Source organism: Toxorhynchites rutilus, chromosome 1 (assembly GCF_029784135.1).
Source record: "Toxorhynchites rutilus septentrionalis strain SRP chromosome 1, ASM2978413v1, whole genome shotgun sequence".
In the NCBI taxonomy this organism is placed as follows: domain Eukaryota; kingdom Metazoa; phylum Arthropoda; class Insecta; order Diptera; family Culicidae; genus Toxorhynchites; species Toxorhynchites rutilus.
Window position 1 is genome coordinate 66,533,122 of NC_073744.1, and position 23,941 is coordinate 66,557,062.

Genomic DNA, 23,941 nt, shown 5'->3' on the forward strand with positions numbered 1-23,941 from the left:
TCCAGAGATGCCAACCTTCCTGATTTTTCAGGATTTTCCAGACTTTATAGCATGCTCCCTGATATCCTGACGATTACTCAATTCATCCTGATTTTCCTGATTTTTTTACTCTTTACATTATTCGTAATAATATACTGGTTTCCATGCCAAAGTTTTCTGTCATGATAGTTCTCCGGGTCGCACTTATATATATCTTACATTAAGTTAAACTTTGTACTTAATTTCTTTATCTCTACCCTCAATTGTTTCGTGGCTTTCCAAAACATTGCTAGAAAAATTCATAAAACCAGATTGTCTGACGAGTTTATGAAATTACAACGAGATTAAGTTTGAGGAATAGCATTGCTTCATTGAGGATAATGTGTATGTAGATGTATCCCCAGAGTTATTAATGTAGGAATACATTTCAGAGTGTAAAATAACCCAAGAGAAAACTTTTGAATCCACAGTCAATATGAAAAAATTATATGTAATTTGCTCGTCTGATTCATGATTGAATAAAATTAAAAGATGGGACTATGATATATATATATCTATAACCGTATAAAAATTAGGAAAAATTCAAAAAGTCTTCCCCTGCTGATATGCTTTCTTGATTTGTTGAGTAGAGATTTATTCTGAAGCATGGATGATTAGTTCAGTGAAAATTTGATATTGATTTCTATGCAATTGACAGTAGTGATGCTGTAGGTTTTTCAGAAAAAATATAAGCGATCAAAAAGTCTGGCGAAACACTAGCATTTCCGCTTATGCGAGGATTTATACCATGCTTATTAATTCTTTTACATATCCGGTTTTCGCCCGAAGTACATAGAACTATGGATATAAAATTAAATTATAATGCTTTGATTAAGCATGATGTTTTTGTTTTCCTAAAAATCGACATTACCTTTTCGGACAACCTAATATGAGCTATCCTGATCTATCCTGATTTTTATTTTCATTCTCCCTGATTTATTCAAATTATAGTTGGCAACTCTGTTTCTATCTTTCAACACGAACGATTTAGTGATTGTTTCGAGTGTTTCAAATTACATTAGGGTCAGCAAGTAAAACGATTTTCTAACTTTATCTTTTAAAATTAAATTTCTACATGCAAACTGTCTTAGGTAGACTTTCAGAACTCACCAAGACAAACATTTTTCGATACTTGTCAGTGTTTCAATTCTACTCAATGACATTTCTACATACATCCTTTTCATTTTGTTGTTTGTATCATTTGTTTTGTTTGTCATGTCATTCGAACTCTACATCAAAACTGTTTTCGGACGACTTTGAGAGCTTATGAAAACAAACACATAAAACACATGATTTCAAATTTAGTTCACTCAAACACAAAAAATAGAAAAGTTTTGAAAATTTATCACTATGTACAACATGAAATGTTGTACATAGTGATAAGTTTTCAGTATATCGAAAGATGGTCACTTTTACAGGGGAAAACTCTTTCTCTGTAAAAGTGACCATCTTCCGATGTACGGGTGACTTGATGGAAATCGTAGGGACTATTCATATCTATTCTTTCAGAATTTTAAATATTTTTTTGAGAAAAATTAATTCAAATTTTCAAAATATTTTTTTTTAATTTGTTTGATATTTTCAATGAAAACTTAAATATTTTTCTTTATTTCAATCTCTAACCAACATTTTGTTGGTCTTATAGTTTTCAAGTATTTTTTTTAATTTAGATTTTTTTTCATCTTTTTTTCCGAAAAATCTTAACTCAAAAATATAAGACCTACAAAATGTTTGTTAAAGAATGAAATGTGGCAAACTATTTAGGTTTTCATTCAAAAATATAAAAAAAATAAAACAGAATATCTTTGAAACAAAAAATTTCCAAATTAAAATTAATTTAAAAAAAATCTAATTCCGGAAAAAACTATGAATAGCCCTTATAATTTCCAACAAGTCAACCATACATCAGAACGTGAGCCTTTACAGCGAAGGAGTTTTTCCAACAATGTTTTCATGTTTTTGTTTTGAAAAATTACTATTAATGGTAACATTTTATGTATAAATTATAGCGATTTACATGTTCTGCGAACTTTTTCTTATCTAGAAACATGTCAAGAACACACACAAAAATGTTATGAGTAAAACTTTTGACGTAGGATTACGTCTTTCGGGAACATATTGGGGTACAAATTGAAAATCGAGAATCGAGCACATCGCGAAAATTGTCCTATTTCAAACGCTTATTGCTCAGTCATTTCATGACGGATTGATTAAATTTTTGCGTCAATCGATTTCGGCACTCCATAACAATTTTTTATATTGAATAAAATAATATATATCATTAAACTAACTACAAACAATTGAAAAGTCTCAACCCCTATCCTAACGGAAATACCCACTTCTGAATGGTCGAAATTGACGACACATGTGGCGGTTCCCTAACAGAGACATCAAAACCAAGCTGCCTGATGGAAATCGGCGTTGCAAATACATGAAAGTCGGGGGCATTTTTATATTGCAAGTAAGAAGAGTCATACGAATAATTCTAACAAATAAAATTTAAATTTGGAACTTTAATGTTGGTTGCTTCGTGAAACTCCATATCAATGTCCGATCGTGTATTGTGAAAAATTTAGCACAAGGGTAGGTGTAAAATTGTATACGATAGCCGTTGTGTTAACCCTTTCCCGTACAACAAAGAGTCTCACTACATATAGTACAAATAGTATTAGGTGTACATATAGTATTAGGTATTGTTAGTCCAATTAAAATTCGCATTGGGTTGAATAAACAATCAGAAAGTAAAAATTATAAAAGAAAATTACTTTTCCCATTTCAAATATATTTTCGCTATATTAAAATAACATGTTTTTACTGATAAGAAAAATTGATAATTGTGTTCGGTATTAATAATTATCTTATATTACATTGGTGAATTTTTTTCTTTATTTCATCAATACATATCACAAGAGGCATCTCGTCTAGGATCATAGAGGGCGGTTCTCATCATATCTCGTTCCACTTCGGTATCCTTTAACTGATACGCACCATCCAACGACTGTTTATCATCCTTCTGTCATCATCACCCGTTAAACACTGGTGGAATGAACAAACAATACCCAACAACCAAACAAAACGGCCCTTTTCAGGTCCACCTAATCAGTATCAAAGAGTTTAACGATGTAATTATCCAAAATCAACTGATAACCTAACGGAATCCTACGTCAATTATGCGGTCGTGTCTCGGACACAACCCTCCTGTGACTTTTTGACGTAGAACTACGTCTTTCATTTCTATACTGGGGTGTAAGTTCAAACTTTCGAAAACGAAAGCGTTACGCCGGAGAACGAGATTTTGAGCGTTAATAGCTCCCAAACAACTGAATGAAATAATATGATAAACACTTCATTCGAAAGATAAAATGTCTACGCGTTATATGATTGTTACTTTTTGATCCAAAAATGTGTTTCAGTAGCCCTAAAATTGCTTTCAAAACAGGCTATTGAAATTACACCAATCGGTATATAAAGGGTGTGTCACATCAAATTGCATCATGGAAAAAACGCTGTAGAAATTCGCCCAGTAGACCGATCCTTTTGAAAATTTTAGACAGTAAAATAAAAACTATTAAACAACTTTTGGCATTTTCTTTTTATTCATAATTCGAGCCCAAGCCCGTATGCTCGCACCTTCCTCTTTACCCCGTCCATAAGGTTCTGTACAACGTCAGGTTGTAGTTTTTTTTGAACAGAAATCCATTTTCTCTTGAAGTCCGCCTCCGATTTGACAACTTTTGGGTTCTTCCGGAGGGCCTGCTTCATAATCGCCCAATATTTCTCTATTGGGCGAAGCTCCGGCGCGTTGGGCGGGTTCATTTCCTTTGGCACGAAGGTGACCCCGTTGGCTTCGTACCACTCCAACACGTCCTTTGAATAGTGGCACGAAGCGAGATCCGGCCAGAAGATGGTCGGGCCCTCGTGCTGCTTCAATAGTGGTAGTAAGCGCTTCTGTAGGCACTCCTTAAGGTAAACCTACCCGTTTACCGTGCCGGTCATCACGAAGGGGGCGCTCCGCTTTCCGCAAGAGCAGATCGATGGCCACACCATGTACTTTTTGGCAAACTTGGATAGTTTCTGCTTGCGAATCTCCTCCGGAACGCTGAATTTGTCCTCTGCGGAGAAGAACAACAGGCCCGGCAGCTGACGAAAGTCCGCTTTGACGTAGTTTTCGTCGTCCATTACCAGGCAATGCGGCTTCGTCAGCATTTCGGTGTACAGCTTCCGGGCTCGCGTCTTCCCCACCATGTTTTGCCTTTCGTCGCGGTTAGGAGCCTTCTGAACCTTGTATGTACGCAGATCCTCCCGCTGCTTGGTCCGCTTGACGAATGAACTTGACAAATTCAGCTTATTGGCGACATCCCGGACCGAACTTCTCGGATCACGTCTAAACTGCTTAACTACACGCTTGTGATCTTTTTCACTGACGGAGCATCCATTTTTGCCGTTCTTCACCTTCCGGTCGATGGTTAGGTTCTCGAAGTATCGTTTTAGTACTCTGCTGACCGTGGATTGGACGATTCCCAGCATCTTACCGATGTCCCTATGTGACAACTCCGGATTCTCGAAATGAGTGCACAGGATTAATTCACGACGCTCTTTTTCGTTCGACGACATTTTTCCAAATTTACGAAAAATTGACAGTGAAGCATGGCCAACGTGATCTATACACTCTTATCTGATTATAAGCGAAAGCTGAAGATATAATTCCTAAAAATTAAATTTCTACAGCGTTTTTTCCGTGATGCAATTTGATGTGACACACCCTTTAAGCGAGTGCCGCTCGAAAATACACTCAGTTATAATTGCGCAACGATTGAGGTACGATCGCTGAAATGGATGGATGTTTCCCTAACACAGACTTCAAAACCATGTAGCCAGAGGAAATCAAACAACCCAAACAACTGAATGAAATAATATGATAAACACTTCATTCGAAAGATAAAATGTCTACGCGTTATATGATTGTTACTTTTTGATCCAAAAATGTGTTTCAGTAGCCCTAAAATTGCTTTCAAAACAGGCTATTGAAATCACACCAATCGGTATATAAGCGAGTGCCGCTCGAAAATACACTCAGTTATAATTGCGCAACGATTGAGGTACGATCGCTGAAATGGATGGATATTTCCCTAACACAGACTTCAAAACCTTGTAGCCAGAGGAAATCGGCATTGCAATATTGCTGGAATCGATCGTCGTTATTGGGAAGTTGGAATTGTTGGGAAGGGGGTCTTATTTTCGCTGTGTAATTCCGAGAAGGAATCCATTTCTTCTCAAGCGTTAATAATCCTGATCCGGATCAACGATGATTCTAATTGTCGGGGTTCGGGGAGTGAGTACTATTTGCGAGGAGGAATCGATTCCCCCTTTGAACGTTAATAATTCTTTTCCGGCTAAACGAAGTGGTATGATAATCACTTTATTCGAAAGATGAAACTCTAAGATTCATATGCTTGTTACTTATTGATTGCTAAGTCAACGTTAGTTCTACGTCCACCTTGCGGTTCTATTAAAGATATAACCCACTTCTAGTTTTTTTTCAGGACTCTCCATACAAAAATGCCATATTCCAAAAGCTATAAAAGTTCATATTTTAATAATATTTAAAACTTTATCAAACACGCTATATCGCTATCTTGACTTTGAACAATATTAGGATTAGTAGAAATTTTTTCAAAGAAAACATGAATACGTTGGGAAAACTTTTCCCCAGTAGAAACACCCATTTTTCGATTACTTGTTGGAAATTGTACGTACATTTCACTTTCTTTTTTTGATTAAAAAAAAGTGTTTAGAGAAAAGCTTGTCACTCTAGAATACATTCAAGGCGTGTTATTCGGCATAGAAATCTCAACTAAGTACTACTAATAAAATTGACGCAAGTAATACCTACTTTGAGAAGGCAAAAGTTGCATTGGGAACGTTAGTGCCATCTAAGAAGAAGAAAGATAACTTGTATGCATTATCAAACTTAAAGTTTTAGAAGATTATCTATGACTTTGGTCAAATTGCGTGTTGATACCATCGTAAATATACAAAACTGTAACCTTCTTACCATATACTGACGACACTTAATGGTTCAAATGAATCTAAATAGAAATAAAATGAATAATCACGACCGAATCTTGCTTTATAGTGCGTAGAATAAACAAACATCATCGCTTTTATGGTTCTGAGCTCTTATGTAGGTGTCGCATGAGCCGGTTCAGCTTTGTGCAAATTCGTCCATGGCGAAGTCTCCTGCCGAAATGATCTATGTTCTATGTCATCATTCGAATTTTTTTTCTCACATCGTATGTTTTTTGCTCTTCTACCTCGAATTGAACACGGTTCATATCCGGATATTTAACCCCTTCCCGTATTATTTAATACGCCACACATCAAGTGATCTCACTACTCTTCTGAGCGTTCTAGCGCCCTATGTTATGCAAGTACACCGCGAGAGAGACTCGATGTTGTACGGGAAAGGGTTATTTTTGTTACGTTAAAAGTTGGCTTGATTCATTGCTGGTTTTGGAGGACGAAGAGCCCTTATAGCAGGAAAGGTGGGAAAGTGTAGTGGAAAACGATTATGCCTATTCCATACCATTTGAACCCGTTGTAAAGGCAATTCAGAACATCGATTATTCAAAGCAAAGCGTATTTATCTTTGAATGAGCGAATCCTGTTGCACTATTGCATCATTTTGGAAAAAAAAAATCTACAAATCTAACACAACAGCATCGAGGCAACTAACTTTCTTCACAATTTGTATATTTAATTAATTCTGTTCATGCTAGCAACCCAGCAGCTCGATGGATGTGTAATGCCAATTGAAAATGACACTCGCTGATACCGGATTTAAGGTAATAAGCACCACTTGCACATCACCTCTGGCCAAGTATTCCGAAAACACAAACCAATCACATACTTCAGGTGAAAATCCCTTTTGGACGGCCGCTTTCGAATGAAACCGGCGGCGTGTTGGTGCCGATGAAGAAATATTTGAAATTTATTCAAATTAATCAACACGCTCGGGTCGCATCCGGACGAACCAACACACAATCGTTCCGGTAAGCCGTGGGGGGAGCACTGACGATCCTGAGCCTAATCCCTCCCAAATCTCACGGACGTTTCATTTTTTTTTCGGTTTGTTTGGTTTGGCGGATTCGGATTCTCATCTCATTGACGGTCGTTGCACGCGCTTCGATTAGTTGGTAGCCGATAGTACCGAGTTACCAATACTCTGCTGATAACGGGCCACCACGAGTGCGGAATTGCGACAGTGTTGGCCGGACGGACGGCTTGATGCAACGGCGGAGATCGTGAAGAGCTATACACACATTCATCATCGCGTTTTCGCTCTCTTTCTGCGTTTTGGGAAGCTTTCTTTCTCCCTTTCTCCCACTCTTTCGGAAGCTGCCGGTACCTTGCGCGCCGGGGGATCAACGCCGCTTTCTTCGTTTGCCCGCAACCTTAAACTTAACCGACGCGCGCACCTCGCTTGTTTCGGAAATCGGAAAGCGCTGCTGCAGCTGTGACTGTGTTGGTGGCCGATCGATGGTCTCTCGCTCTCGGTGGGCCACATGAGACCATGGGTCCTCCCAGAGGGACCCCGGAATCAAAGAGAATAAAACCCACCGCATCATTGTCTTCCAGTCACAGTTCACCGGTTGCTTTCCAACAATTAACAGCTCCTCAAGCTCGAAGTGTGAGAGTGAGAAGTGCACTTCGTATCTCAAGATAAAAGCCCGTGACAGCAAGAGTCCTGCACTCAGTGTGGTGGTTGCCGAGAAACCGGAAGGTGTGATAAAATTAGAATGAAGCAGTTTGTGGTGTTATTCGCCGTGTTGGCTGTGGCAGCTGCCGCCCCCTCAGAAACCGATGGATTACTATCCAGCGCGCTCAAGTTCGTCAAAGAATGCGGCGACAAGTCGATGGTGCTATGCGTCAAGGTAAGGGAGTCGGAGCCGCGAGAATCACCTGTTTGTGCCGAAGCTAAGTAAGCTCCACTGGTTAAGTGTTGGTTCTGAACTGAAAGACCATGAAAATGAAAGTGAAAAACTCAGTGAAAACGCGCAGTGATCGTTTCTGATGGCACACGATCTCAGGATGGACGTTAGTGTTGGACAGAATGTAGATTGTATATTGGATACCCAAATTACAAGAAAGTGCTACGATGATCGCATGAACCCCAGAGACCCAGAATAATGTAAACAAAACAAGTTACCGTAAAACTGATCAAAGTAGTTTCGCAGCCGAAAACAAGCCGGACAATGTGTGAACGATGATAATTGTGATGTTTAGCAAAATAGAAAAATATATATGTCCGGAGGTGCCGTGTAGATGAGCAAAATAAGCGAAACATCCGAGTGATGGATTAACGACGCAATCGGGAACCAACCTTAACTAACTGTATTCCTCCAGCGTATGGCCAGCTCAAACCCTTGTGAACAAATTGTCTTATGCATGCCAGCGTTTAGGAAAATAAAAACTTTCTACGGGCAGATCTTTTCCGCCGGAAGACCATTGGTATTGATTACTAACCTATTTTCGTGTTCTCTTCTTTCTATTTCTGTCTCATCTGCAAAAAAAAAAATGCACGCCACACAGGAACGCGCTCTCCAATACGTGGATGGAGTCGATGGTGATATTGAAATCACCGAAGGCATCAAACTGGTCGAGACCGAGAAACCAACCGCCCATGGCCGTTCGCTGAACGACATCGATCTCCCAGTTGACCCAGAGGCCCGTGAATCCGAAATCGACAGCCTGTTGGTGGACCGCGCCGCCCGCTTCCTCGGCTCGCACACCCTCCAGTTCAAGGTCCCCAAGGACTCCATCGATGATATGCAGCGCTCTCTGGATGAAGGTAATAATGGCACACATTCGTTTCGATTCGTTTGGCAGCTGTTCCTCCACTCTGTCGAGCGCTTCATTGGGGCGTGATTGTGACGATTGTATTACGTGGTTAAGTGCATCTTCCAGGCTCCGTTCCTGGCTGCCGTAACAGCCAGCACGAACGGAAAAAAAGCGTGTTAGTGAGGCGCTAAGTCACCTCAACTTGACCTCGGCCAACTTCGTTGGCTGCCGCCGCTGGTTGTGGGTTATGCTTCACGATGCAGCTGAATGGCACGGGAATGTGGAAGGGTTTCAAGCCGATGCATGATTTTTCCTCTTGTTTCGAGTACCGTTGATTCTGAAATTTTTCAACAGTCCCCGAACAGCTATGACCAAACAAAAAAATTACAACTCATCGCGGAAACTTCCATTCCGAAAAGGCTTATTTTGGTTGTATTTCTTACACAAACAAGATAAAAGGAAAACCACAACTGTCAGACGTGAGTCCATTTTTTCCACGGCATGACAACAAAATTCATAAATCGAAAAGAAATCCATGACCGATGAATTGAAAGCAATACTCATACAAGTCGTTAATTCGTCGTTAATAATATTCTCGCTTCGCTGGACCTCCGATGATAGGCTGCATACTGTCGTTATCTAGTCCAGACAGCTGAGGAAACCCTGACCTAATTTAGGACCTTCATAATCCGGTGTAAAAACATGGTCTTCGGAACTTGTAATCCGCTCTGCCACAACTCAGAAAATTTCTTTATAACAATATATTGAACAGAAGAACTCACCGCTATACCGCTTCATTCAAGTTTTTACATTGAATCCGAAATTGATTCAACCAACGTAAAATTCTGCTCCTTGAATTGTCAGGCTTGGTTCACGTTTAACATACCTTGAAAAAACTGTAATTTAATCTTCAATGACTTTTCATTCTATCAACTTTGCTTATGCTATGGTCCATGAACAAACTGATAACATCGGTGAACTATTTGCGCCAACCTGATTCTTATATAAAAATAGTGACAATCGGTAAACAATTATTGGCACAATTCAGACAGACAAGTTAATCATTGATTCAATACGCCTGATCAAATATTTGCCTTTTTTAAAGAGCTAATACGATTCCCTCCGATCCATGCTCGAAGGTAAATCAGGTTCGTCGATTCAGAGATGAGAAAGTCACAAGTTTTCGAATTTACGCATAGAGCATCATACCTTTCTACCTTGTTTCGTTTATAAAGACTTTCAACTCCTGTCTTAAGAAAGACAATCCATTCCCGCTCGACGCTCGTCGGCAACGATGTTGCTACGATGACCACCGAACAAGAAGTGATGGGGGAACATAATTCCAAAGATCACTGTTCGGCATTGTTATAACATTCCCAAACCTTTGCGCCATTAGAGTCCGTACGGATTCCTTAATGCCCTCGCTGGTAGCTCTGGTCTTCTCGGAAAGTGCTCCCTTCAACAGAGCGCAATATTTTTCAATTGGACATAACTCAGGAAAATTGGGTGGATTGGTGGGCGACATCACGCCATCGGGTCGGATCGAAATAAAGGCCCGCGCCATCCATATCAACCTTATGATAGCAACCTTGTAAAACATGCAGATTGTTCCTGTGGTGATTTCTACCGTAAGTACAAGGTATGTTTTTGGGAATTTCGACAGCCTTCTTGCATTCAAGTTTTGCATTCCTGGTGATTGTAGTATTGAAAGCTAGTCTCCGAAGATGTTCAGAATATTTTAAGACGTGACATTCGTAGTTCGGCAAAGTTCGGTAAACGGCATTCAGCTTCCAGCATGTCACTATGGCGTCAAATTCTGTTCATTATTGCGGTTTGGAGCTTTTTTTTTCATTCTATGAATTAATCCCTTCCCGTATTATTTAATACGTCACACATCAAGTGATTTCACTACTCTGCTGAGCGTTCTAACGCCCTATGTTATGCAAGTACACCACGAGTGACACTCGATGTTGTACGGGAAAGGGTTAAAGCCTGAATGTTGCCATGACCAGTGTTGCCACATGTACAGGTTTATCTGGAAAAGATTTTTTTTTCGATTTTTTTTGTACAGATTCTGTATTGTACCGGTCACAGATTTTTGTCCAGAAGTACATGATAGGTACAGATTTTTTAGTGTGCTACACTTACAACAAGTGAAGTTGGCCAAACAGATGAAAACAAGATCTGATTTCGATTATTTGACCCTCGACTCATTCCTTGAAAACGTTTCGTGTTTTTTTTCTGACTATCTCAATACCAAAATTGAGCATATAAATCGACTTAGCAACGACCCGATGAACGCAATTCTGGGATCTAAACATTTTATTAAACAGATTGGGACAACTCGATACTTTTGATGATTAATGACATGCAGTGCAAGTTAACAAAAGTGTGTACAACAATTAACAAACAATTGAAACAGATTTTTCTATGCAAAACATATTTTGAATCGTATATAATTTCGGTACCGGTTTTTGGAAGGAGAATGACAGAATGAAAAATGAATACAGATGAATACAGAATGAATACTAATGAAAAACGTTTTCAACTCTTCCAGTACGGATGGAAATGTGACAAGATTGCCCGTGACTTTTGGACGAATGCTGCAAAATTGAGTTTCTCTCTAGCATATTTTTCACTTTCTTGTCCTGACAACGCTCTGCACTTGATTATTTCCATCACTTCTTGACATCCTTTCGATAGCGGAATATTCGAAAAAATGTTTCCGATTGACTGTGAATTTCAGATTCAATAGCTGGAGTTTAAAGAACTTTTCATTAGGGGCACATCTACAGATTATAAAAAAAAATCACAGGCTTTTAAACTACGGACAACTAGCTTTGTATGAGTGGAACATTAGGTTCATGGCTGACAAATTTCATTAGTTACAATTTTTTGAACGTATTCAGATTTTTGCGAATAAAGACCTTGTTCGAGCTACCATTATCCTTACGGATTCCTTCATTTGAATACCTGATTGAAAATGATAATTGAGAGATACTATCGGCGAATCAAAGCGATTTGGATGAATCTCAATAGCAATCAATTTTATTCAAAACTTTGCATTCCTTTGGATAAACATGAGATCACGTATTGGTGATTATCTTCCTATATAGTTTTTATTTCATTTCTTGACATCATCCAAGAATTATGTCATGACCGTAAAGTACTTCGTACCTACACAATACTGTCACACCTGACATGAAATAAACCGTTAAAGTGTCTTTCGGTTCATCAGTTCCATCTATAGCTGACGGGTCCTTCTAAAACCATAATTCAATGTCAACCGCAAGAAGGGCCCTCCTCGATGTGATTGTTTCCATGTTTTAAATGCAATCCTTATCGCAAATATTATAAGCAATTAAACAAACCTGTGTAAAATTCTCAGAGTCAATGTCTAATTTAGCGCTCCATACAGTGAGCTAGATCAGAACCTTACAATGTTACTCTCATTGACAAATCGTCATTCAAGCATGAACCTACTGCATTTCAAGTTTCTCCTTATTCACGCTGGCTCAATACATTGCTGCTCTCTTTTCATGCTCAATAATGGAAACATCTGTTCTTTTTCGCGCACGCTCCGACCGCTTCACGTTTATTCGTTCAGAAAACAGTACAATAGCGCCTTACCCACTTGGGTATCGCTAGGTTTAAGGTAGCGAACGCGGGGCTTGGTCCTAACCAAACGTCTGCATCGAAGAGTGATATTAGTGCCGGGTTTACACAGTACAAATTACTATCTGAATCAGATTGAAACATTCATTGGTTAGAAACGAATGCGGATCAGTTGGAAAATGGTTGGCAAATTGAGGACTCGTCGTTTGTTTTTTTCTGCTGTATCAATTTGATTGTAAGGTAAGCCAATGGTACTGTCATAAACGGGCACTAAGAGTTCATTCACATAGTGCGAATAGTTGAACTGACACTTGAATCTATATCAAATACTTTCTGATACGATACCGATACCGATACGAAGGGGGTATCCATTCCACGAAATTTGACGCTCGAATTGCATGCCCGTGAAAAAAATAGTTCGACTGCCATTTCTCCAACTGATTCGCACTCGTTTCTAACCGATTTGGTTACAACATTTGGATTTGGCTAGGCAAACAATTTAAAATGAACCTAATCATAGCTGTGTTGTCAACTATAATTTTCAAAAATCAGGAAAAATGGAAATAAAAATCATGAAGATATCAGGATAGTTCATATTGGGTTGGCCGGAAAGTTCGCGCCGATTTTTTTTTAGAAAACAAAGCGTCATTTTTATAGACTGTCATACATTTATTAAATTTCAAATGATTTTACGTAGCTTAAAAATTAAATCATCCCAGAGCATGTTTCTCGTCGAAAACTGTTCCAGCTATTTTTTATGCTGTCCATAGAGTCTAAGTTTTTTTTCCCTTGAGAGAATTTCGTCTGAACCTGTGATATGGCGAAGGTGCAATATCCGGTTAGTTTAACTGATGGGATAGCACCTGCTAGCCAGAATCGAAAAAAAATTTCGTATCGTCAAAGAGGCATGAAGTTTGGCATTCTCTCGATGAAACAAGACGCACATCACATTAACTACTTCTGGAAGTGAAGTCGTAATCGTTGAAGTAAGATTGTGGAGTGAGAACAAAAAAGATCTTGAAACACTATCGCCAATGTTCATTCGTTCAATTTGTGTTGACGGCGTTGAGCTTCGTGTTCTGTGGTTGTGAAACGAAATTTTCAGGTGCAATAAAAAATATAAATGCAATTTTACTCTTCCGTATCGAATATGTACTCTAAATAATAGAAGAAGACGTTTTTTTCGAAAACTGTGGAAATTATTAAGCAAAAAACGGTATCTGATAAAGATTCTGCTTTATTCATGTAAGCTATTATGACTATAGTAAACTTTGGCAGATATACCAATATTTCTATTACGAATAACTTTTGTTTAGTTGTAGTTGACGTTAAAAATTAAAAAAATCAGCATTATATCAGTGAAATCAGGCAAAATTGAGTGTTTGTCAGGATATCAGGGAACGTGCCAAAAAGTCTGGGAAATCCTGAAAAATCAGGAAGGTTGGTATCTCTGCCTGTCATAAAATGAACCCCCTCCAAACCATGATTCTGAGGGTGTGAAGCTTGATAGTACAATTCTTTACAATTCAGCAAGCATGACAGGTAACACAATTACATAACTATGACTTGACTTCCATTCGCCTAACCTTCATGAAGTTTTTGGTTTAACTTTGGAGTGTACTTCAAAGATTCACGGGAAAATCTAGAGCTTGAAACATAGAACTGATGAGGCTTTTGATTTAGAAAGAGACCACCAGAATCTCAGACAAGATTTAGAAACTTGGGCTACGGTTACATTTGATCGGAGTTCTCACGAAAGTTCGATTGTTTGAACACTGACGACAAAACAAACTAGTTTAGTTCGCTCGAATCACGTGAGTTCGAATGAATCGATTGTCATTTGGTAGTCCATTAACACGTTACTACCGCTTATTATCCTAATTTTGTGAACTAAGCAACCAGAATTGTTCATTTTCTTGAGCTAATTCTTGTCTGTCCGTTCTGTGAACTAAATGAACTAATTTATGACCTGATCTAAGCTGTATTTCACCCAAATTTTCCAAACGTTTACGTCGCAAAAATTCGATATTAGGCAGATTAGACAGATCAAAATCACGCTAAAAAAAATTCATATCGTAGGTATGTCATTTCTGATTTTTCTCGGCAGAATTGATTTATCAGGAAAGAAGCAATTTCACAGTGAATCAAAAGAACTTGTTCCACTAATCAATAATAATCAATAAACACTTGGTTCGTCAGCCCCGTTTTCGCACTCATTTAAAGAAAAACCAAACAGAGGAGTGAAGAACAAGTTGAAAGGTCTCGACTATCAAATGACAGCCGACAGCAGAAAGTATTATGATTTTTCAGAACTAACGTGTTTCAATTTTGAAAGATCTGAATTCGAGACAAAAAGAAGATCAGTCTGGACGAAATATATTCAGTTGTCAATCATATGAGAAGTGTGTAAGCTTGTTTTACAATGCAGGTTCTAACAACAACAAGGTGAATCAAGTCACGAGAAAAACCACCATTATCTTTGAATTGTATGTTTCTCTCATTCTCTTATTCTCATATTCATGTATTCATGATTAGATTCAACGAAACTAAAAGTGATCCGCAACAAAATTAGTATCGATAACCATTATCATTCCTTTTGCAACAGTTCACATGCAGTGAGTTGTGAAATGCGTTTCTATCGTCGCATAGAAAATGACAGATGCAGTCTGAGCTGAAAGCCGGGTTCATACGTTGTCAGCAGGGATGCCAGGTGAATTTTTCAAATGTCTTCACATGGCACGAAAATATGTCTTCAAAAGTCTTCACAACCCTATTGAAGGAAACTAAAATTCATAACCTACTTTTGAACAAAATTTGATAGCATATTCAATGTTTATTCTAATCGGAATTGCTATATAGCGCATTTCATTAAACTTACTTTGAGGTTTTGAAGTTTATTACAATAAATGTGAACAAAGAAAATAATCCGCAACTGCGAACTAAATTTTATGAGTTTGGAAATGATAATTGGCTTGATATACCGTTGATTAAGAGAATATCGACCCAGTTCTTCCAGTTCCAGTGCTGACCAAGTTCATCCAATGGCGAGCTTTTCCTCGAACTCCCAAACATAAGCCGCTTCACAGTTTCCGGGTTAATCTTTTCGGCATGCAGATGACCACATTTATTAAATCATCGTTTGACTGTGCTTCTCTTCCATCCTTCTGAAGGTACCTCTTGATAATTGCCCAGTAACGTTCAATCGGACGTAGTTCTGAACAATTTGGTGGAATATTGGCTTTTCCAACGAATTTGACCTCGTGTTTCTTTAGCAGTTTGAGGGTGGCAGCAGCGTAGTGAGCTGATGCAAGATCTGGCCAGAACATCGGCAGGATACTATGTTAACGATACGCAGCAACAAGACGTTTTAGAGTGCATCCCATTCGATTATTCTCTGTGTTTATGGTAATGTATGGTATAGATTACCATACAAGCACTTTTTTACCAAACTTGTCCATTCTAATCAAGCATTTAACATTTGGTATTTTCTGTGCAAAATTGTGGCCCCGGAAGTGTTGTTGTGTCCAGTTCGTAGGATCGTATCCTTCCTCCGGCATCAATTCTTTGTCCGTTACTGCTGTACAGTGGTCCGTTTCGGTGTCTCCTGTTTCTTGTAGATGCTAATGTTGTTCCTTCGTTTGATATTATGGGCGATTAGCTTTGGAACCTTAAGAATTTTTCCGTACAGAGTCTGTTTTGTCGGACAGCAGAAGCTTCACACATTTCTCTTCGATTTGTAGATTGGAAGCATCTTTTTTGGTTCTGGATCTTGGCAAATTGTCAAGAGTATGGTGTTCTTCAAACTTCCGGATAATCTGGTAAATAGCAGACTTGTTCACAAGTTTTGCGATATTCTACAGGATAGTCTTAGGGAACACCACTTTCAAATAATTAAAAAACGAATATCTTGATCGATTCGTGTCAATTTGCGAAATTGAACTGTTTTGACACAACATCCAAAACGTCAGCAGGATGTCAACAAAACCAATTATATGATTGAAGATTCATCAAATCTGGGTTAAACGTTAAAGTTTTATTGTCCGTTGATTACTGGGAACAAAAGTAAACAAGTGACACTGATAAAAAAAAAGCGAGCGAATGACACTGAGACAAAAGCCCTACTTCATTTAACGATATTTTCGGTCAATAGTAAGAATTTTATGGAAATAATATCTATCAAGAATTCACATACGCTATCACACTGAAATGTCTTCACATATTTCGTAATGTCTTCAAAATGTCTTAACAGTAAGTCAAATGTCTTTAAAATGTAGACATGTCTTCAAACCGGGCATCTCAGTTGCTCGGTTGCTAATAAACGTCAAAAGTTCCGAAGTACTTAGAGAACGTACCCATATCACGAAAATTGACATTTTATTCACATGTGCCAAAAACGTAAGAATAGAGCGATGAATCATTTCATTTTTTCGGAAATTAATATGATATTTTTAGTCTATTATAGCTTTTATTATCATACTTATTTGTTCGAGGGGAATATTGTTCAAGTCGGACTTAAGAATTCCTATTTTGTCCAATTTTGAGCGCGTACTGCTCAATCATTTCTTGATGGATTTCCGAGGTAGTTCTACCTATCGATGTGGATACTCCCTATATTGCATATATATTGCAATATAGGTAATTATAAAATTTTCAATACGTAACATATTAGAATAGAGTTAACATGAAAGCTTCTTTTTTTGCACACATTTGAGTAGAACGCCTGGCGTTTCTTTAACGCGTGGTCGACTGTGATTGCGGCGTATTTTGTTCAAAGATATTGAATAATAACAAATATTGTAACGCAATCATGCGTCAACGGTCATGTATCGGACACAACCCTTCGTCTTTTTCAATTATCTTCACAATTCTCCATAACCATATAATAATGAAAAATCGATATTACGAACAACAAGTGCTCCTTGCATGCAGAATCAATGGCATCTGATGAAGGAGTCATATTTCACGATCAGGGCCCGAAATCTTCTAAGGTGAAAAATGAAGACCGACTCTACTCTCCGTATCTTCGCTTCGACTAGAACTGCTTCGGCAGTCGCCGCCAACGATAATGAAAAATCGATATTACGAACAACAAGTGCTCCTTGCATTCAGAATCAATGGCATCTGTTGAAGGAGTCATATTTCACGATCAGGGCCCGAAATCTTCTAAGGGGAAAAATGAAGACCGACTCTACTCTCCGTATCTTCGCTTCGACTAGAACTGCTTCGGCAGTCGCCATCAACAAAAAGTGACTTGACTAGAAAACGAATTGACTAGCGAGGATGACTGGTGAACTAGTCCAGTCAGTGGTTTTTTAACTGACGCGACAAATGAATACAAATCTGCCTCTTCATTCAACTGACTTCAATCCACACCTCCATTTCCCCCTGACACTAATTTGATACCCGCGTACGTAATCTTATTTTTACGTCCATATAAAGAGGAACGAAAACATGATTTCTGACGCAAAAAAGAAGTTACTCCATCAATGGACGGTTTATTGTCTACCCATGAATTCAAACCAACGAACTTAGACATTTATCACGTATTGTATAAAGGTCCTCGCGTTAGTATTAGTAAATAGTGTGCAAAATAGCACACACACACACTGCACGCTATTTTATACGTTTGAGTAATTTTCGTGTACGATACAATATAATCTAGCTCACCAGTAGCGTATGTAAAACCACGTTCAACTGAAACATCGATGCATGCACACGTACATGGGAGAGAGAAAGAGATAAACGAATTCGTTTTGGGGGAAGTCACTTCAAAATGCAATGAGGACAATTTGACTGAATACGGATGTAGTCAGTCAGATAGTCAGCTGACTTTCCTCAGTTGACTATGACTATGCAGAGCCCTGTTCACGATTCGGACCCGTTATAATTCCTGGCTTCCAGATGAGAATTTTCAAAAGAGTTGAACATTGACCAATCAAAAATAAGTTCAAAAATAAGAGTTGCATTAACGCTTTGCGGTCGTATTAAATTTGGACATGGATGTCGTACTGGTTGAAATTATTTTTTCTCGAAAGAGCAGTACATAATTTGTAGGATAATAAGAAATAAACAAGATTTATGTAATGCTTTGTGAAATTTATATATGTCGCAGTAAACAATCATTGGCTGTTATTAAACTAGTAAGTTGAATAATGATCGAACAATAGTATTGAGTGCTCAATAAGACAATATGCTATACTATACGTTGTATAAAAGCTTATTTAGAGCAAATTGGAGCTTTTGTTCAATCATCGATGTTTACCTGGGTTATATGCCAGAGAAACGAATTTCTTCAACGGCAAAGCAACTTCTGTACAACTCATGACGGATTACCGGAATGAGCATTTGCTGCCAGTGTTCTTGGGCTCATGTTCGACTGCTTGGCATTACAGTTTCAAGTGTTCTAACGGTGCAAACGGTTTGATGGAGGATCATCTATGCGATGATCATGATCTGAATATTGGCCATTTTTAATTTTAATTTTAATTTTTTTCAAAAGTTCATCAGAAGCTGAAGAAGATTTATCTCGTACCTGTGAAAGACTCCAACGAGCTTCTGTCAAGGTGTTAAAAGACTAATTCTATTTATAGAAAATTGGTAGAAGCAAATAATACATTCAGACAAAGATCTTCTTTTTCGATATCGCAGTCTAAGGAGAGCTAATCAAATCAGAATATGGTCGAATATACGTTTCCACCACACCCTTTGGAGTTGGATGAACGTTTTATAATTGACTTTAAACTGTGTTTAACGAACAATATTGACTATAGCTTAATTAATTTTCCAAATTTGCTTGAACATGGCTTGAATAGAGGTTTTGATGACAATTATTTCAGGCATTATTAAGCATAGAGCTAAAGAAAACCATCATAAAAACGTCACACTGATGGGGAATTGTTAGTTGGGTCTAAACAGTGTCGCAATACATGGAGTTTTCCATTGAACCAAGCATGGGTGACAAATTTTGTTCATACTGACTGCCGTTATCTATTATGCGTTTGGATTTGTGAACAAGTTCACTTGACATTCAAATTCGTTCAGAAAATGTGTAAACTGATACATTGTTGAGTCACGTATAAGAGTAGTAGGTATAGTTCTTTTCTAAGGTGGCTGAGTTAGGTATGGTCAAAAATGTTTGGAGGCTTAGAGCAGTCATCGACTGATATTTGGTCGCAAAGATAAGATCGGATTTTTTTAATGTGAATGCTCTTAAAATAAAAACATGTCTTCACACCTAGCATCCCTGTGTATGTCAAAGTTCAGTTTTCTCCACAACGGCGCCACTATCGGATACTAGCGTAACTATAGAAATTACAGAATTTCTGATTAATTACCGTTCCGAATCATATTTCGGACAGCTTCATATGTAGTGTTTATGATTCGATTATCTGTGCAAATTTCTGAACTGATGAACTGATTATGGTTCCGCAAATTTCAATAGTTAATATAGCATTCGTAGAAAAAAAATGTATTCATTATTAGTCGTTCGCTGAATTATTTATGACACCGTTTTAAACTTATGAATTTGAGTAAAAGCTGTAAGTTTCAGATGATTCAAATGAAATGATATTACACAAGAGCTGAAAAATTACGCGTATTAGTCTGTTTTCTGTACCTGATTTGGGCACTTTCAAGCTGTTCATGACTTACACAATGACTTTCCAAAGAACTTGCCATAAACCGGAGGGAACAGCGAGAAGTGAAAACAGTGAATGTCACCTATAAATGGTGATTTCATTATACGCAACGATCACCGTTCAACGGCCGCCGGCTGTGAACTCTGTCTCACGAGCACTAAATCCACGTCGATACTCAAAGGAAGAAGAAAAAACCGCGTTCAACGATCGCAGCACATTACGTAAAAGTCGCATAAAAAGAAACCGAAGCCGACGGAACTTTCACCTTCCTCCAGACAGAACCGGATTTTGTACTGACAGCGTTTTTTTCCCTCTCTATTTTCAGCCCGCGGCAAGAAGAAGAAGGTCAAGAAGCTGCTCCTGCCCCTGCTGTTGCTATTCAAGCTGAAGGCTGCTGCCCTGCTCCCACTCGCCATCGGATTCCTCGCCCTGATCGCCTTCAAGGCTCTGATCGTCGGTAAGATTGCCCTGATCCTGTCCGCCATTATCGGCCTCAAGAAGCTGTTCGACAAGAAGTCCGAGCAGAGCTACGAGGTGGTCGCCCACCCGCACTACTCGCACTCGACCTCCTTCGACGATCACCACGGATACGCTCGTTCCCTGGACGCCCAGAATCTGGCCTACGCCGCCCACACCCAGTGAAGCTTGCCATAGCCGCATAGCGAGAATTAGTACTTCAACCCTCTCTATACTTCTCACCCCCTCTTTCGCTCTAACGCGATGATCCTGAAGGTGATCGTGTCTAGAAGCACCACACAAACACCCGCAGCCGAGAAGGATGCAATTCCGGATCATCTCCTCTTTTTTTCTTTTTTTCATTGACCCACGCTCACGCTGTCTTAGATTAATTTAATTTATTTGCATGACGAAGAGGAAGAACGCGTATTTAATAATTTATCAACGCCCGAGAATATTTATTTAGATTATTTGTTTTTAAAGAGTAGTTTTTTTTCTCCTCTCTTTCTCAAACTGTTCTCGTCTATTCTACTCCTACTGTCGCTGTGACTCCTCTCCTACAATCTAAAAAAGTGTCAGTTTTATTTTCTAAACATTTCTCAATACCAAATAATGCTCACAATGAAAAATCACGCGGAATCGCGGATTTTGATGGCCTAGAAGAAGTACAGACGACGGCAGTCTTTGAGAACACACGCACTGTAAAAAAAAAACAAACCGCATACAACCAGTTCAAAATAATCATTAAACTGAGCTCTAGCTTTATCCCCATAACCCATAGAGGTTGTGGACCATCAAAAAATATGCCAAAAAGTAAGCATCCTCCCCCCCCCCCCCCCACACGAGCATTCATAACCTCAGAAGCAAAACAAACAAAAAAAAACGATACAGGACTGTACCGACGCTGACCGATTGACTGCCTCCATTCTCCAAGCGTGGATTGGGGGAAAGCACGTATCAGCGAACTCTGCATGACGCGGTAACGGTGCCTTCCGATTGGTCCTCTATTGGGGTCATTCGGAACCGCACCACCAGCCGACGACCATTCAAATTCCTGTACACGTGCCGATCCATTGCGGTCCCCAACCCTCAGGAGCACTGTGGTTCGAACGCAGTCACCACATACGGACTGATTAAGCGAAATACTCTTTGAAAAGTAAAAGTTTATATTAAACTGTAGTAAAGTGACTTCTCTTACGTGAAAACAACAAACTCCAACCTCTGTTATCTTAACTCTCTAAGGAAGCGCGTAAAACCGCTTCGAAACTTTGCCAAAATACTTACACTCAAAATAGGATAAACTTTCTCTACCTCGGATCACCTCGAGCGCTGTTGACTCACACAAATACACGCACACACACACATTCACACGTTAACCGACATTAGTATTTTCAACCTTTCAATTTAATTTTCGAATAACTGAACTCTTCATTCTATCGATTTTTAACACACGCATTTCTCACTAATTTCACACTATTTTCACGCGAACTTGAAAGGAAAAAAAATGTATACAAATTCTTAGAAAACAAATAAGCACTGCGAGGAAACAAACAAAAAGCTCGATGTAGCCTCTGTAGGAATGATCTGTTCTGTTATTTATTGTTTAAATTATTGAGGAAAACGAAAACAAACCATAAACATACAATCAACTCACACGAAAAGAATGAAATAAATAAATATGAATAATTAAGACGCTTAATCGCATCCACACAGAAAGAAATCCCTCGCCCTTCCCATGACCGATAAACTCTTCAAGTCCCAAAAATGGCGCGCGCATCATTCGAGAAAGAGAAATTTCCAGCACCCGCAACCCGGTCAATTGGCAGGTTCATTTGGTCGGTCAAAGACCTCCAGCGTGTATATGGCACATACACGCTGTGCTCCAACTTTTACGATCAACAACAAGAAAAACAACAACAACACAGTCGAACCGGCTTTCGGTCGAAAGTAAAAATGGATGAATCGCTCTCTCCGGCCAATAACAACTCACGCAAAAGAGAAGAATGAAAACAAAGGTAGGCGATCGAATGTCATTGTTCAGCGAGTGTCACCTCGATGGAAAGTTGGAGGTCCAGTCCAGCTGTTCCATCGATATCCTCCCCCTGTCGATCATCATAATTCGTCCGTTGGTCCGTCATCGAATGTCTTCGAAATGGGTTAAAAATCGAAACGGCGGTTTTTTTTTCGTGTGTGTAATTCGACACCAGAAGACCTGAACGACGCACCTTCGCAGAAAATAGAGAAAGTTATACGCGTGTCCACTGAAACCCTTTACCCGGGTCCGCCGCGATCGGGTCCGATTTCGAAAAAAAAAACCGATATTCATTATTATTATCCCCTCCGACAATTGATATGTGAGTGTGCGCTTGTGAATGAGGCGGCTCAATCACTTTCTCATGCGCTATAGCAAGGGTCCGACGAACCATGACGTGTTGTGTCGTCGGGCAATGGACAAGGAATCGGATAATAATATTCGTTAAAAAGACCCGTAACCAAAAAATGGTGTCGGTTATGCGTTAGCCCCGAGGCAGTCTCGCGTATTCGCATCAGGGCGGTAACCTCGATGCTTTCAAGCGGGTATATCGATATTTGTTGTTGTAAGATGACCCGTATTTCAGCAGCAGAAAAATTTCACTTTCCTCCATTATTCAAGAAAGTGATTACTCATCAATGTGAGACTTGCTGTTTTGTATTCCGCCGAATGTTGTTATTGTACGATGGAAAAATTAAGTTGATTAGTTTCATTGCCATTTTATTATGGAAAGACTTACAAACGAACAACGCTTACAAATCATTGAATGTTATTATCAAAATAAATGATTGTTTTTTTTTTGACGTGGGACTACGTCTAACCGGAGTATATGGGGGGTAAAATGAAAACCTAAACACAGAACATGCAGGAAAAAATGAAAGATTCCGAATGCTTATAACTCGAACATTTCTTACTGGATCGGAAAGATGTTTGCATCAATTGATAGGGAATATTTCTACCCTTCTATCGCAATTAATTAAATGTTATTTTTCATGAGATAAACAATTGTATAACTGTAAAATGTTAATCGTTATCTAAACGCCCTTACTGCCTCATTTTGATTGGCCCGATCTACGGTTTCCCTAACATAGCCATCAAAACCAAGCAGCCTCGGGGAAATCGACATTGCAAATACGTGAAAGTATGGGGGCTTTGTTCTCACCGAAATATGTTCCCTAACACAGACTTCAAAACCAAGCAGCGTTGGAGAGATCGGCATTACAAATTCATGCAAGTCGGAGGCATTTTTGTTCCGACTGAAATGTGTTTGCCTAACACAGACTTCAAAACCAAGATGTCAGGGGAAATCGGCTCTGCAAATAAATGCAAACTGCGAGTACTT

General features: G+C 38.9%; 1 protein-coding gene across 1 annotated transcript; it reads left to right on the top strand.

Annotated features, from left to right (window-relative positions):
• The first annotated feature begins 7,639 nt into the window (after window positions 1–7,639).
• Window positions 7,640–22,257, top strand: LOC129762744 (uncharacterized). The gene is made up of 3 exons (XM_055761262.1): window positions 7,640–7,952; window positions 8,611–8,869; window positions 20,437–22,257. Exons 1-3 carry the CDS (start codon window positions 7,818–7,820, stop codon window positions 20,751–20,753), a joined length of 711 nt encoding a protein of 236 aa, XP_055617237.1. The 5' UTR covers window positions 7,640–7,817; the 3' UTR covers window positions 20,754–22,257.
• Window positions 22,258–23,941: the final 1,684 nt, after the last annotated feature.